This window comes from Gopherus flavomarginatus, chromosome 5 (genome assembly GCF_025201925.1).
Source record: "Gopherus flavomarginatus isolate rGopFla2 chromosome 5, rGopFla2.mat.asm, whole genome shotgun sequence".
Lineage (NCBI taxonomy): Eukaryota > Metazoa > Chordata > Testudines > Testudinidae > Gopherus > Gopherus flavomarginatus.
The window spans coordinates 155,602,949-155,618,693 of record NC_066621.1 but is presented as its reverse complement, the minus strand read 5'-3'; the positions used below and the strand labels follow the sequence as shown (position 1 = coordinate 155,618,693).

Sequence of the window (15,745 nt, the reverse complement as noted above, 5' to 3'; positions counted from 1 at the left end):
TTAAAACATTATGTATTATCATAAAATAAGAAATTGTTGATATTATGTAGATATTGTATTATGCATGTTGAAATTATTTATATTTTATAAAGTAAAGTGCTACCAATAAGAAAAATTGTCCACCTGAATTTATGCCAAGATAGACACCAAAAGCCCCAATTCTGCACTTAGACACATGTGCTCAAATTTACTACTGTGTGTAGTCCCATCACAGTGTTTGCAGGATTAGGGCCTTACTAACAAGATAAAGCATTTTGCAATCTGAAAATATTGTATTTTCCTCATTAAATTATTTTCTAGTCCCACACAGACATTGTCACTATTTCCTTTCCCCAGTTTAGTTAATTTTTTCTTCATGCACATCCTCTCCACACAAACTGAACACCCAGTCTTGAGAAGTGCTAAGCACTGTTGGGTCCCACTGATTTCACTGGAAAAAGAGCACTCAGAACCTCTCAAGGTTGAACCCTGTAAGACAGCGATTGGCTGTGAAAGATCCAAGCTCAGGGGCAAGAGTTTCAATCACCCACTCAGTTCACAGACAAACCCCATTAACATAAATACTGACTTAAATCATGTGCTTTTTTATCCACCTCAAGAGGGTATATTGTTACAATAATGGTCCGAAGAGAAAGGATAACATTTTTAAACAGTTAGCAAAAAAATGTTTTTTACCTTCTGCCAAAACAAAGCATGACTCAGTATATAAGCCACTGTGGAACTGGTGCAAAGCTGTTAAGTACAATGTTCTTGTTAGATGGGGATACTGAAAGAAATTCTATTAAAATCTATTTTACAGGTGGTGTAGAAAATAAGACTGGTTGGGGGCAGTGTAAATGCATTACATGCTGAGTGAGAGTAGGGTGATCAACCTGGTAGTTGGCTGCATGGATAGCATATGAACAGGAACATCCCCCAACTCCAGACAGGTTTCCAAGGGGCAGAATACAAACCCCACTGCAACAAACCTAACCCTATTACAACAAGCCCTTTGTGTGTCTTCAAACTCAGTTATAAGCATGGAAAAAAGTGGAGGACTGCAGTTGTGTATGTGTACTTTTAAAATGTAATCGTTCTCCTTTTTAAAGTGTGAAATGATACAGTTCTACAGTAATTTTTCTGAAAACATCTTAAATCCTTAAGTTGTATAGAAAGGATATTGCTTTACTAAGGTCTAGCTGAACAATTCCTGTAGGATCTTCCAAGAAAAATTTTCCCTAAAAAGTAAAATAAAAAAAAAAATCAAAAGCATATCAAAATAATGTATACCTCTAGATCAGGGGTAGGCAACCTAAGGCACGAGCGGATTTCCAGTGGCACTCACACTGCTTGGGTTCTGGCTGGGGGGTGGGGTGTTTCATTTTAATTTAATTTTAAATGAAGCTTCTTAAACATTTTAAAAACCTTATTTACTTTATATACAACAACAGTTTAGTTATATATTATAGACTTATAGAAAGAGACCTTCTGAAAACATTAAAATGTATTACTGGCACGCGAAACCTTAAATTAGAGTGAATAAATGAAGACTCGGCACAGCACTGCTGAAAGGTTGCTGACCCCTGCCCTAGATCAATGGAGATTGTGCTATTACACTCCAGAGAGAACCAATATAGAGTTCATATTATTGTCAGGGACCCTGTTGACCCCTAAATCAGAGCTGACAACAGGGAAAAAAGCACTCATTTCCCCATCTCCAGCAAGTGCTGCATGGGGCTGCATACTGGGGAAGACATTATGGGAAAATAGGTTAACCCTTTTTCCTATATTTGTTCGGTACCTACTTATCCTTAGACACTGGTTCAGAGAATTCATGACTCCAATGGCAATTACCCTTTGCTAGAATGTTGGCCAAAGTAGATCTCACACAAACTCCCAAACCATTCTCACAGAACTGATTACTCAGACACCAACAGGATCTACTGCTGGTTTCTTCATAACAAAAACAAAGATTTTCATTGTGCTAGTCCATGCCAAACAAACCAATTTCCAAAACCAACCCTCAACCTAATCACCTCTGATTTTAGCCAACAACTTACATCAGTGATAGAACCAGATTATCATTAGGCACACAGCATATTTTTGGCTTCAATTTGATTTTTAACAAGTTTCAAGACATATAAAGTGAAAGCATTTGATACACTTATTCAAGAAAAATCATGTCAGATGTTTAAATTTAGAGACTATATCGTTTTACCTTTCCTAGAGACTCGAAACATACCATATTGCAAAAAATGCTTCTAGTTTATGAATCTAGCAATGACTTAAGTGAATGTTTTTATTTCAAACATTGCAACCTTAGAGAATTAAAAACAATCATCTGATGTAAAATATTTTACAATTTCATCCTTTAACTGCAGAAATTGTTTCGATTTTTATATCCTCCTTCATTATTGCAAGAGGTATAAAAAAAATGAACTGGCAAGTTCAGACATAACATTTCAGGATTTCAGTGGTTGAAGTTGGAACTCTCTAGAAACTGTCTAACAGTTCAGATTTACAGGAAGTTGAAGTGCTACAAAATTCTATCCTTTGAAGAGAAAAATGCAGTTATCCTTATGTTATTGACTGTTCCTAAGAAAGTGTTTCATATAAAAGACTTTTCCTGCATCATTTAAGTCAAGAGGGTTTTGCCATTGACTTAAATAGAAGCAGGATCAGGCCATAATTGAGATATTTAAGCCATATAATTTTTAAAAATATTGTATTGCTGAAAGCATAACAACTAAAAGACCCCATAATAAAATGTATCCTACCTCTTTTAGTTGTGTTATCATCCCAAGAACAATCACTTCCCCAACTTTAGCTGTATTGCCCAACAGAGTTTCTATTGTTTTAAGCTGGAATCAAAGAGTGAAGTAGGTGAGATTTTAATTACACCTTCTATAAGTCTGTTCTTAAGTAAGCAAGTTAGGTACTGCACAGTACATGCTATAGTTTATACACATAAATTAATTATAATATGATTCCGTTTTACTGGTAACTTGAGGATACATTTGTGTGTCATGCACACCAGCGTTTAGGGAAAAAAAGTTGTTAATAATGGCTACTATGTTAAAATTGTTCAGTGGGTGAAAGAAAAATGGTAAAAATATGAGTAGTTTAATTTACAAATGGATTAAAATTAAACATACGGGCCAAATTTCTGCCCTGGAATAAATTTTGTCAATGGTAGCAACACACAGTTATGAGCAGAACAGAATTTGAACCACAGAGCTAGCCCACAAGTCATTTGGTAACACCAGTCGCTTTTAGTTAAGAGTTATGGTTAGAAGGACTCATGACAATACATAATTCTCCAGACTTCTGGAAATGTGACACAGCTGATAAAAGTCCTGTGCAAGGAAGGTGCAGTCTGCATCACTACCAAGAAACCGTATTGTTGGGTCAGACTGGCATTATACTCTAATCAGAAGAAGCAACCTTCTTAGCATCAACATATCACGGCAATGATAGCTCAGTGGTTTGAGCATTGGCCTGCTAAACCCAGGGTTGAGAGTTCAATCCTTGAGGAGGCCACTTGGGAATTTGGGGCAAAAAATCAGTACTTGGTCCTGCTAGGGAAGGCAGGAGGCTGGACTTGATGACCTTTTGAGGTCCCTTCCAGTTCTAGGAGATAGGTATATCTCCTATTATTTATTATATATTATTATGTTCCTGGTGACAGGGGGGAGACGTAGCAGTCAAGAAAGTAATACACTAGTATAGAATTAAGGGGGATTTATCCCAACTGAATTTAGATCTATTTATTTTGCTCTTTCAAAGCCTTTGCAGTGCTTTCAATATGGAGAAAAAGGAAGAGTCAGGACAGTGGATAACTGAAAGGCTACAATTTGGTACAAATAGGGATACAGAACAAGAGAAAGAGCTTATTGGCAGTAGGATGATGACTTTATTAGCTCTAAATTTGTGAATTTAGTGCTTATGAAAGTGAGGGATGGGGAAAATATCTCAAGCTTAATGGAAGCAGTGTGGGAAGGTTCTCTGTCTATGCACCTCAGCCAGACCTCTTCTCTTCCAGTTAAAAAGTTGTTTTTGAGCAACCTGCTAGTCATGCTGAATTGAGCCAGATACAAGGATTTTGTAATGCAGAAAGAGATTAAGACAATAGCAAATATTTCATGTTCAATGGTTACAAAAGTCAGGATTAACACTTGGGTATCACATGGGGAAATATTAATGAATTAAACCACACTGAACATAGACTTCTCCCCCTCCAAGAAAATACTAATATTTTTACCTGGAATTTACTCCTGCTGTCATCAGGATGAGCACCAATCGCTGAAGGAGTAAACAACTCATGTCTATGAGTCCTCTAGAAAAACCAAGATTAATGTGATCTGGTTAAAAATGATCACCACCACCACAACAAAAAAGTCGACTCACTACATGCAGACTATATGAAATGCTATTTTCAAATTCTCTTATTCAGTTTCAGCCAATATCTTTTGATTTGGAAACCACAATATTTTTTAACAAGAATTTACTTCCAAATAATAAACCATAAATAATACCTGCAATAAAACAGAAGTTTGAGAGGTAACTTTTTAAAGCCATGCAAGATGTCCTGTTATATATTATTTATAACAACATTAGCACCTTGGCAGGGAAGAGGTCCCAGTGATGGACCCATTGTATGAAGTGCTTTATACAAACATATAGTAAAGAGGCAGTCCCTGCCCTAAAAAGCTTACAATCTAAAAAGTTAAGCTCCTGCATTAATCTTTGACGCTGGGGCCTACATTTATCAGGCAATGCTTTAAAAGTGAATAGCAAAGAGAATGAAGAAAAGTTTTCAGCTTTACAATGGTATTTGTTTCTTTTAATGGCTTTTATGTACCCACTAACATGGCACTTGAACACCTGACCCAAAAATAAATACAACAACAAATAAAACTGAATTCCAATCGGCAACTCAAACTGCTCTAACGCCATACCATCCCAGCATAGTGCAAGCAATAACCCAACAAGGTCCACAGGCTAATAAATTCCTGACCAAAACAAAATGAGATTGGCACCTCTATTTGAAGATTAAAAAATCCCAGCCTTCTGGAGAACCAAAAAGAGTGAGTTACATAACCAAAGCCCTCTCTACTGAAAATGCCCTGCCTCCAGCAATCAGGAATGCACATCTAAAGCTCTCAGAGAAGTGCCTCAGTTTATCACAGATACCATGATTATTTTTCACAGATTATTATTATTAGGGTTGGAAGGGACCTCAGGAGTTCATCTAGTCCAACATCCTGCTCAAAGCAGGACCAATCCCCACTTCCCTAAATAGTCCCCTCAAGGATTGAACTCACAGCCCTGGGTTTAGCAGGCCAATGCTCAAACCACTGAGCTATCCCTCCCCCCAAAAGAGGGGGCATCTATGGTAGTTAGATTCCACATGAGCTGGAACTTCACAGATCAGAACCAACACCTTGAATTGCACCTAGTACACTTCGTGGAACCCAGGGATCATGTGCTCAGACCAACAAATTCTACTAATCAGATAGACGGCTGCATCTGCACCAAATAAAGCTTCCAAGTCGTATTCTAGGGTATCTCCCAATAGAGCGCATAGCACAAATCTAACCAGGCTATGACAAAAGTATGGATGGCTGTGAGGAGATTCTCCATTCAAAGGAAGAAAGCCAGAGTCTGGAATAGTACATTTTGTAAATTAAAAGATGACTAAATAAAATCTCTTAGCAAACAAGAATGCCTCAAATATTAAAGGAAGTATGGGCTTTTTGGTCTTTCAACTTGTCGGAGTCCCAGCCCACACTATACTAATGACATTACACTCAGTGAAACATGGAGACAGCCTACGTGAGAATTAAAGAGTCACACTCATTCCTCCCTCACGAAAATACATTTCAATTTTTAATGGTTTCTATTAAAAAAAGTCAGAGAAAAATTTGGTGCATGCTACTAGTTTGCAAAGTTTTTATTGTACCCATAAGGTATGTAGTAAGACTATTAATAGAAAAGCCTTTCCAAACCTGTGCAATATAAATTTATTAAGGAATAAATTCCATCTCCACCTCCTACCCTAACCTCTCCCCACTGCCATCTCCAAACTCTAGCAGTTTCTATTATGCATGTGATGTTGCCAGTGCCACACTGCCTGCAGCATCACTTTGTTGGTGTCACTAGGCATAAATCTAGGTAGCTCGGGAGGGTGGACGATCACAAGTGCCAATGAAGCCCTCCTGCTCAGGCCTCAATGAACCATTGTTCCTCCATGTTAAACACTTTGTGTAACCTAGTGTAACCTAATGTACTAATAGCTGCAAAAATGTAGTGTTAGCAGTTAGTTTTTGGTTGTAACAGCCAGTTTTCTGCTGTAACACGCTGAAGCGAGCTCAAGGTCGTTTTTAAATACTGTATACATGTCTCAGCAGCAGAGAGGGGGGAGGAAGGGGGAAGACAAAAGACCGAATGAGAAAAGATACTGCAGCTGGATGGGAAAGGAGGGGGGAGTGAGAGATCAGCTAGTCAGCAAGAATAAGTTCTCAGAAAGCAACTGGAATATAAAAGGAGGAAACTGCTTGTGTTAGGTGTGCATGATTTGAGGCGTTCGTCTCCTTGCACCGCTTTGAGATCTCAAATAAACTTTGTTTGCTTCTCCACCCTGGTGTGTTTATTGGCGCGGCACACTGGGCGACGGACCCCCCCCCGCCCCCGCCCCATTGCTTGGCCTTGGGCACTTTGTGCCGGCAACAACTTGAAGCAGTAGCTTGTCCACCGTTTCAGTGGACCTTAAATTTTAAGGCTAAGATAGAATCTGCTTGGTGCATTCAGGATATAGTTCAAAAGTTGGTATGTGATTCGTAATGTTATTCACAGATCACCTTTCAAACATGGTAACAGATACCGAAACACATCAGAATTCATAATGCCATATAATTTCAAAGGATACTCAATTCAACCTGTAACATATCCTGATTTTATAAGTTTACAACTGTGGCTCACACTAGCTGCTCAACTATAAATGCCTTACTATACAAATATGTCTCTCTCATAACAAGAGATGATAGCATTAAACAAATCAAAATCTTTCTTTCGCTCACCTGCTGCAAGATGGTGTAGCGTTCACGAAACAACTCCGCTTTATCCCTGGCAGTTCCAAATAAATTTGGTGCAGGATGGTTGGTCATTGATAGACTGGAAGAAAGTTAGTCATGATTTATTTATTTATTTTTTAAAAACAAAGACCCAATGATATTTTAATCTAAATCTCTATATAAGTAGGAAGCTACAAAGTCTTCAATGCTATTGCATATTTTATTTGGTTAGTGAGGGAGTTTTCTGCTAGGAATGCCATGTCTCTATATATACCCTGAAGATTGCACTCATTTTCTCCCCTTTAACACCAACACCTCTGTCACATCTTTCCAGCTGAGCAGCACTGGACACAACTCTGTTTCTTAAATAAATGAAGATATTATCCTTGTTCTGGCTTAGCAGCACATCTTCACAAAACTCCCAGCTCCTGCCAACTGTGGAAGCTACAGAGTGGAATTCAGAATTAAAAATCTACAGCAACCATGCAGGATGCTTTTGATAGGCCAGCAGAATCATGAACAAAAGTTAAGAAAGAATTCTACTCTAAAGGAAAATAGATGTAAATTCCTTCACACATCAGTTAGCTATGAATAGATTTCTGTGTGCTTAAACATAAGCAACTTGTCTATAGAGTTTACTACAAAATTAGACAAATAGAAAAAAAAAACACACATTTTGTGAGGCATGAAAGCCACTTCATCAAAAGGGATGGATTAAGTGCTATATGGACTTCTTCTGCCCCTCATCAAATACCATATAACAAAATGTTCAAACCAAAAACCTGACAGACAAATACATACAACTTAGGGCCAATACCATCACCAGCAGAACTGCATGTATTGTACCAATCATCACAGAACAAAGATTACCTATTTTGATTCCATGCTACTGAAAGAGACAGACTTGACTCATGGCCCAGTTGTAAATATATTTACCTGCCATTATTTACCATGACCTTTAAAACAGAGTAACCTAATGAGTTCAATTAATTTTGCATAGAAGTTGTAAACCCTATTTAACAAACAAAAAACTCACTCACTCTCTCTCTCTCAAGAAGAGTTTGTTATAATCAGTTTCCTAAAGGCAGTGTGTCCACAACATATTCACTCTTGAATCACATATCATCCATCTTGAATCTACATATCATCCAGCACACAAACCAAGAGTGAAAGTTTGTAGATGGCAATTTTAACTATACAATAATAAAGGCTTTGATACGTGGACAATTAGTAATGTCAGAAAAATAGCAGCTGAGACTTAAGAAATGGAAAGACTTACGGTAGAAACTTCTTCCTTTCTGAATTATAAACATAACGTGGAACATCAAAGGCCCCGATAATATTGAAAATGTGTTCTCTGAAACCACAATACATTTAAAGCTTTATTTGAGAAAAGAACTATTGCAAGGAAACAGCTAACATCAGTGCTCCACAGAAACCTTGTTTTGAGTAAAAGAATGTTAACACACCCCTTTTGTTAACTCTTTCATTCCTTTTCCCTTCCAGTCTCCTCCTCCGACCACTGACCGTTGTATCTGCATTTTATTTACAGAAAATATTGTTTTTAAATTCTGAATGGAAATTAAAGAGACAATAAATTGTGTGCTTTTCTTTCTTTCTTTTTCTTTAACAAAAATTGCCAAATTTTTCAAACAGAATTTTTCAAGATTATTTATTAATATGCACTGGTACCTAGTTGAAATAAAATAGTTTTGGTACGGTCAAGATAATTTTTATAAAGTGGCTACTACATATGCATGCTACTTTTCATACCATTTCATGGAAGGGTTGTATGCCACTGAATTTATTTTGATTCCCTTCCAACAATTAATCTAAGTTTTTAATCCTCTTATAATTGTATCAGCTTCAGAGTTGATAAAAATTACAGAATTGACTTGTAATGTCAGGATGTATTGAATCTTACAGGCAGAAAACATCCATCGTTGCCTAAGGGAGAAAATGCCTTTGTTATGGAACAACATGTCTCTCTGATGGATGCTTTGTCTTTGAGTTTATCACAACAGAATTCAGGAGATACAGGAAGAGAGACTCTTTGGTCCACAGAGCTCTATTGACTTCAGAGGTACTTTGCACCAGGATCTACCCACACAGATTTCTCTTCAGGATTGAGACCCAAATATGTGAGAGCAAGTATGTGAAACAAACTATTTATGTTGTTACAGTTCTAACAAACAGGCAAAAGAGAACGTATTCCAAGTCAAATGGGGATATGCCCTCATATCTAGGAACTATGGGGTTGTACCACCTTACTGACTTAATTATTTATCAGCTTTAGTCAGTCTGTATTACAATACCAATAAACACAATTTTAAATAAATCCTTTCATATTATCTATGTGTGTGTATCACACAAACACACATAATACTCTCAACAGCCCCAATAATAGGTCACAGTTTTCAAAATTCAATAAAAGTCTAGTAAAAGCAAAACTGAATAGAAAAGAGCATCATTAAATGTTTCAAGAACAAAAGATATCTTAAGAAATGCAGAAAAATAATAATTTTGATGAGTAATAAGGAAAAGAGAAAGTTCAACTGAAAATGCACAAAAATAAAGTTGATTCTCAAAAATGTTTATTTCTATTTTTGTTGGTGGATATTCAATATATACTATGTACAGCATTTTAATTTCAGAATGTTAGAACCATATCACAATCCCTACAGATCTATACTTGGGAAGAAAATTTCCTAAGAAAGAACATTACTCAGTTTTAAATTAAATATCAGAAGACAAAAAACACAGACCAATTATTGTGTTATTAGCATTGCAGAAAACATCTCACATTTATTCCCTAAGAAGAAATCAGTGAATGCACACTATATAGCCATAAATTTCAAATAAAAATAAATTTGTATCACCGTACATAGTTTCATCTAATGACTGGCTACATTCCTGGACTGCGGCTTCCACTGTGGCCCGTTCAATCATATTAGATGACACTGAAAAGAACATTTCATAAGATTAAAACTACAGCCTATGGAAAATGACGAGTATCAAATTAAATATGTTTCAAAAATTTTACAAAAATGGTTCAATATCCTCCTTCATAGTGTGTCTTAAATATTCTTTACAAATCATTATATTTTCAGTAAGTTACATACGGTACCCTAAATTTTCTATGGCAAATTTCTAAAGGCAGTTCATTAAATATATTTGGCAGAAAGTTATATCTCTACACAAATCTTCATACTGTATCTGTAGTTAATTCACTCAGAATTCAGAACAAGATCATTATAGTTAGTCCCCGTAAGCCTGCCAGAATAGCCTACAGAAGAAGCTTCATATACTGCAGGTTCATTGTTTCAGAAGCTTTTTACACAGGTTCATGTAATTATTTAAATGGGTTAACACAATCCGAGCATTCAACAAACTGTAGTCTTCTTGTGTCCAGCTGAGATATTTTTATATTTTTGAAGTTAAATTCTATCACTAATGATAGTGCTGTCACTTTAAGAGTGGCACCTCCTTGTGGGGAAAAGTGCATAGTTTTGCTGAGTCCCAAAGAAAGCACAAAATTCCTAAAGATGGAAGCCATGACCTGGAATTAAATCATTTCACCGCTAGTGGGACAGTCAGGAGAAGCAGGGCTGCCAGACTTCTGAAGTGGCAAAATTACATTGGTTTTTGATGAAGTGATAAACCTTAATATTTAGCAAAACAAGAAGTCAATAGTAAATATATGTAACATGCATCTATGTTCAAACAGCTTGACTAGAACAAACACCTTAGTGAGCTGTCAGTTGGTTTTTCTTTTTACAGATAACATAAAGGCAGGATTGGTTTACAAAAAAAAAAAAAAAAGGCTGTTACTTACAAGGCTGTTTTTCAACAGCATCAATGATGTTTTCTATTACATCTTCAAGCTCTAATTCATTGACAGACTGAAGAGCTTCAGTAAGATATTTATTAGCTTCACTAATTGGAATGAAAAAATAAGTTAGCCAAGATAAGAAATTAATATTCAATAAATAAAATATATGCTTTATAGTCACTATTATAATATTGGCACGTGCACACACAACTGCTATAAGGCTTGTGGTTATTAGCAAGAAAGAGCATAGAAATAATTATCCTGATCCCATCTAAATCAAAGATGCTCTGAAACTGAAAAAGATCCAAGAATAGAAAAATTAAGTATAAAGCAGCAGGCCTTGGTTATCTCAATAGATCCTAAAGGCTGGATACTCACTGAACAATCCAATGTCCTACCCTACTATGTAGGCTTTTAAGGAGAAGGCAACACAAAGCCTGATCTATCCTAGAGACATCATCATCTTTGGGAAGACTTATTATCTTGACACAGTGGAAGCATGATGCTCTGAATACTATCCGTGGAAACGTTAAAAAGAAAAGGAAGAGAAGACAGACATATAAAAGGAAAGGGAACGAAGGAAGAAAGGAGAGAAAACACAAGGAAAAGTATTCCTTCCACTTGGACCAGAAACTCAAATTATTATATTCAAAATACCACCGACTCGCTCCCATAGTTCTTGAGTTCCCACTCATCTGAAGGAAGTATTGAAAAGGAAGGATAGAAGCTCTCTTCTTACAAAAAAAATTGACAATCAGAGTAGTTCTAAGATGTGTATCTATAGACAGGGCTGTCAGATGCCTCACACTGCCAGTATAACTATTATTTTGCAATAGAGGGAGGGAAGATCAATATAAGAGATATTTTAAAAAGCTATATATAATTCCATTTAAAATAAGATTTTTTTCATCTGCAGTCCTTCCCTAAAACTCATACTAAAGGTCAGTATTTAACTAAAAGCAATTCTGTGATTAATGTCATCTAACTGCTGATCAAAAATTACATTTTTGTCAACAGTATGAACTTCAAAATATTTCACAACGTTTAACCCCTGGGTCCCAGGAGCTCTGAACTTAGAATCCTCATAAATCTCAGTAATGAAATAACTGTAGGACATTGTCCAAAATAATTGTTTTTAAAAATTTATTAAAAAAAAAAAAAAGAAAAATGTAATGCCCTGCAAAACTGAATCCCCTGTTCAAGCCAAAAGGAAAAGAGAATCACTATTGTAATAAGATCTCTAGACAAAAAAATATGAGCAACAGAACCACATTATCGTAAATAATTGAGCACTGAAATGAGGATATTAGTGGTTGGGGGTAAGTCTCCTGTTAGGTTTTGTCTACAGTGGAACCTGAATGACAACTTTTGTTGTTCAGGGTGTTTTTTTTCACACCCCTAAACAACAAAAGTTTTGCAGACAAAAAGCGCCGGTGTGAATAGTGCTTTGTCAGCGGGAGAGCTCTCCTGCAGACAACGCTACCGCTGCTCATTAGGAGTGGAAGTTTTTTGACGGTGGGAGAGCTCTCTCCTGCCGACAAACAGCGGCTACACTGCGTGCCTTTTAGCGGCACGGCTGTAGTGACACAGCTGAGTTGCTAAAAGGTACATAGTGTAGACGTAGCCTTAGATTCTTTCTAGACTAACTCTAGGCCTGCCATCAGATCAACCTACCAATGGTGCTGAGATGCACAGAATGCTCTACACAGCCATGTTAATTTCCATGAGGAACCTACTTGAAAATGAACTCATTTCCTTTGCAACCATAGGTCCCAATCCTGACAAAATTTAGGTACATGATTGACTTTATCCACTGTGAACCCCATGAGACTACTCATAGTGTGGAAACTAAGCATGTGCCTAAGTCTTTGTAGGGCCTAATTATTTGAGATTTAAACCATAGTTGATACATTTTATGCTCATGTAAAGGGAGATCATAGGTCATAAATCTCGCACCCAAAAGATGAACACTAATCTGTAGCATGAACCTACTCCTATTCTCAATGCTTTTATTTAGTAAGCCACAAGTGAGTACTCTATTATTTCTGTTCACAATACTTATAAGTGCAAGAGAAATAAAAGCCTGACAGCTGGGTTGCAGGAACAGAAGTGACACCAGATAGTATAAAGCTTATACACCTCAAGCGTGTCTGGGGAGTGATAGCAGGACTAGTGGTTCCATACTGAGGACTGTATTTAAAATGACAAAGGATTCCTTCAACCACTAGCAGGAAGAGTTTTACTTCTGTTCCAGTATAACACCAACATTAAGGCCCAGATCCTCACAGGTACTTAGGCTCCACTGATTTCAATACCTGTGCAGCTCTAGCCCTAAGCCCATAAGATCTGTACCAAGCATTCTCATTATTGTGCAGAAGAGACACTACACCTTAAAGCGCCTGACTGTTACTGTCTCTAGCCTGGAGGGAAGGATTTTCCACCTCCCCAGATCCTTATATGGCCCATTACGTGGACTGGGAACACCACTGAGGAATATGGTTTTGAGTGTCGGTGTCTCCCACCGGTGGGTCACTCGCGGGCGGGCCAGGCTCTCCCCACTTGGGGCTACCAGGGTCGGGAGGAGGAATAGGGTGGCCTTGGGACGGGTCGGAGTCGCTGTTGTCAGCCGCTCCCCGCCCCCTGGGCACGGGAAGGGAGCGCGGCATGTCCCCGCCTCTCCCCCTCCGGGGGCTGCCGGGGTTTGTGTGACTCGGCCACTCTTCCCGCTCGCTCTGTGCCGCCGCGGGCCGGCTACTCACGCGCGGAGCAGCAAACCGTGCATCCTGAAGGCAGAGCCCACTTTGCTCCTCAGCTTCTCCGCAGCCATCTTGAACAGTTGGCGCCACACGGCGAAGGTCCCGCCTCTAGGGGCCGGGCCGCGCCTGGGCCCTGCCAATGGGGCGGGGCGGGGGACGCAACGGCTGGAGCTTTGCTCTCGTTCCCCTAAGCTGGGCAGGCGCCGGGCACTGGGTAGCTCGGATGGGCAGGGCAAGGCAGAGCGGGGCTTGTAGGGAGGGTAACGCTGGAGACCTGTATCCCCTGCCATCAGCATCTTTATTACAATCGCCTCCATTCCCAGTAGCAGCAGACTCAGGCCTTGGTTCTGTTCTGGGCGAGGGGGATCCTACACATCATCTCTGATATTGAGCCACCGGGGGGGGGGGGGGAACCATTTTTGTTTCTCCAGAAAACTCAAAAAAGCAGAATCAATGTATTGAATTAATTGCAGTTTTAAGGCACATAATATTTATTAGAGCCAGTACACGTCTGAGAGGTTTTTACACTCCCCTGTAGGTTCTACACTATCTTTTGGTCATATAGTGAAACATTTCAGCAGGTCTTTTCGCAATGATGATCTCAGAGTTGGAATTAAACTTTTTTCTTTTTCTGGAGTTCATGGAGGGTAGGGTCCAAAAGTTATTCTGGCCTTCTAAATGTGACCGTCTGGAAATTGCAGGGGTGCCAAAAGAATCTGTCAACCTCTGGACAGTTCTGTGCCTGCCATTGTTTGTTTCCCTCCTTCATTTCCTCTTCTGTACCAGAGAGGCCTGGGGCACAGCCAGGGGTCGAGCACCCCCTGGCACTTTGGAAAGGCAGTGCCTGAAACCAAACATAATTTAAAAACCTCAAAAGTGTTTCCAGGCTGGTTTATGCAAGTAGCAACCTTTCTGTCCCCTGTGGGTGTTAGTTTTAGGCAGAGCCGTAACTAGGGATTTTCGCGCCCAAGGCAAGGAATAGGGGCAGCATGTTTGGCTCTTTGGCAGCGGGTTCCTCTCAGAGGGAAGGATTTGCCGCCGAATTGCAGCCATTCTTCGGTGGCAATTTGGCAGGTCTTTCCCTCTGAGAGGGACTGGGGGACCCGCCAACGAATTTCTGCCAAAGAACCGGACGTGCCACCCCCCTCCCTTGCCGACGGCCAATGGCAATTCAGCAGCGGGTCCCTCAGTTTCTCGGAGGGAAGGACTTGCAGCCGAATTGCCACCGGAGAGACCTTCCGCGCCCGAAGCAAGTGCCTCACTCACCTTGCCCTTGTTACGGCACTGGTTTTAGGGTTTCCTCTGAGAACACTGGGTCTGTATTGCCTTTCTTTTCATCTAGGGCCCAGTCTTTTGCTGTGTGTCCAACAATGTAAATAGCACCCGCAGAGAAGGGAACACAGATGAAAATAAATTCAACAGAACAAGCTGTGTCATTGGAATAGCATAATCAGTGCTCTCAATTCTTGGCAGGATAAAGTAGAGCTCCAAGTTTATGGCTTCAAGCTGCTAAAGCCCATAACTGACAGTGATCTACTAAATGTGTGAATTAAACTAATAACAGAAGACACAAAAACTAGAGGAGAAAATTAAAATGGTGTGTAATTAAAGAACATTTATAACAACATTTCCTGTGATTTTAGTTTCATGTTGTAGCACTACTAATGCCTTTCAGATATGCTGCCACAGGTTTGAAGACACAAGCCCTATCTATATATACCACTCCAGTTATTATGATATGCAAGTAACTTATCAGAGGTGCTGGGGCATCCCCAAATGTACTCTTAAGATTTCCAAGGGTTTGAAATTATTCTTTCCAGATCTTGTGCACCACAGGATTTTACTATTCCATGGGGTTTGTCTCCATTACATGTTATTTGCAATGCTATAAACATCAGCATTTAAACTAATCTCTAATAAGGATTAGGATAAATCTATAATGGGGCACAGATTAACCCATATCTGCCCACTGTGGGGTTTCTTGCCCCTTTCTCTGAAAACATTTGATGTTGGCCACATCAGACAGGTAATGGATGAGCTTGATTATGGGTCTGACCCAATACAGTACAATAGTTCCTTTGTTCCCATTGTGTTTGACCAACGCT

At 38.9% G+C, this 15,745-nt stretch overlaps 1 protein-coding gene across 1 annotated transcript in view; it reads right to left on the bottom strand.

Moving 5' to 3' along the window:
• POLE2 (DNA polymerase epsilon 2, accessory subunit) overlaps nucleotides 1-13,720 on the bottom strand; it is a 32,653-nt gene extending 18,933 nt beyond the window's left edge. Inside the window, exons 1-9 of the mRNA XM_050954700.1 lie at nucleotides 13,644-13,720; nucleotides 10,888-10,988; nucleotides 9,937-10,012; nucleotides 8,332-8,409; nucleotides 7,059-7,152; nucleotides 4,241-4,315; nucleotides 2,757-2,840; nucleotides 1,169-1,217; nucleotides 676-732 (exon numbers count right to left, since the gene is read on the bottom strand). Coding sequence (XP_050810657.1) covers nucleotides 676-732; nucleotides 1,169-1,217; nucleotides 2,757-2,840; nucleotides 4,241-4,315; nucleotides 7,059-7,152; nucleotides 8,332-8,409; nucleotides 9,937-10,012; nucleotides 10,888-10,988; nucleotides 13,644-13,711 — 682 coding nt within the window. The 5' untranslated portion in view covers nucleotides 13,712-13,720. The remainder of the gene's footprint in view (nucleotides 1-675; nucleotides 733-1,168; nucleotides 1,218-2,756; nucleotides 2,841-4,240; nucleotides 4,316-7,058; nucleotides 7,153-8,331; nucleotides 8,410-9,936; nucleotides 10,013-10,887; nucleotides 10,989-13,643) is intronic.
• Between the last annotated feature and the right edge of the window lie 2,025 nt (nucleotides 13,721-15,745).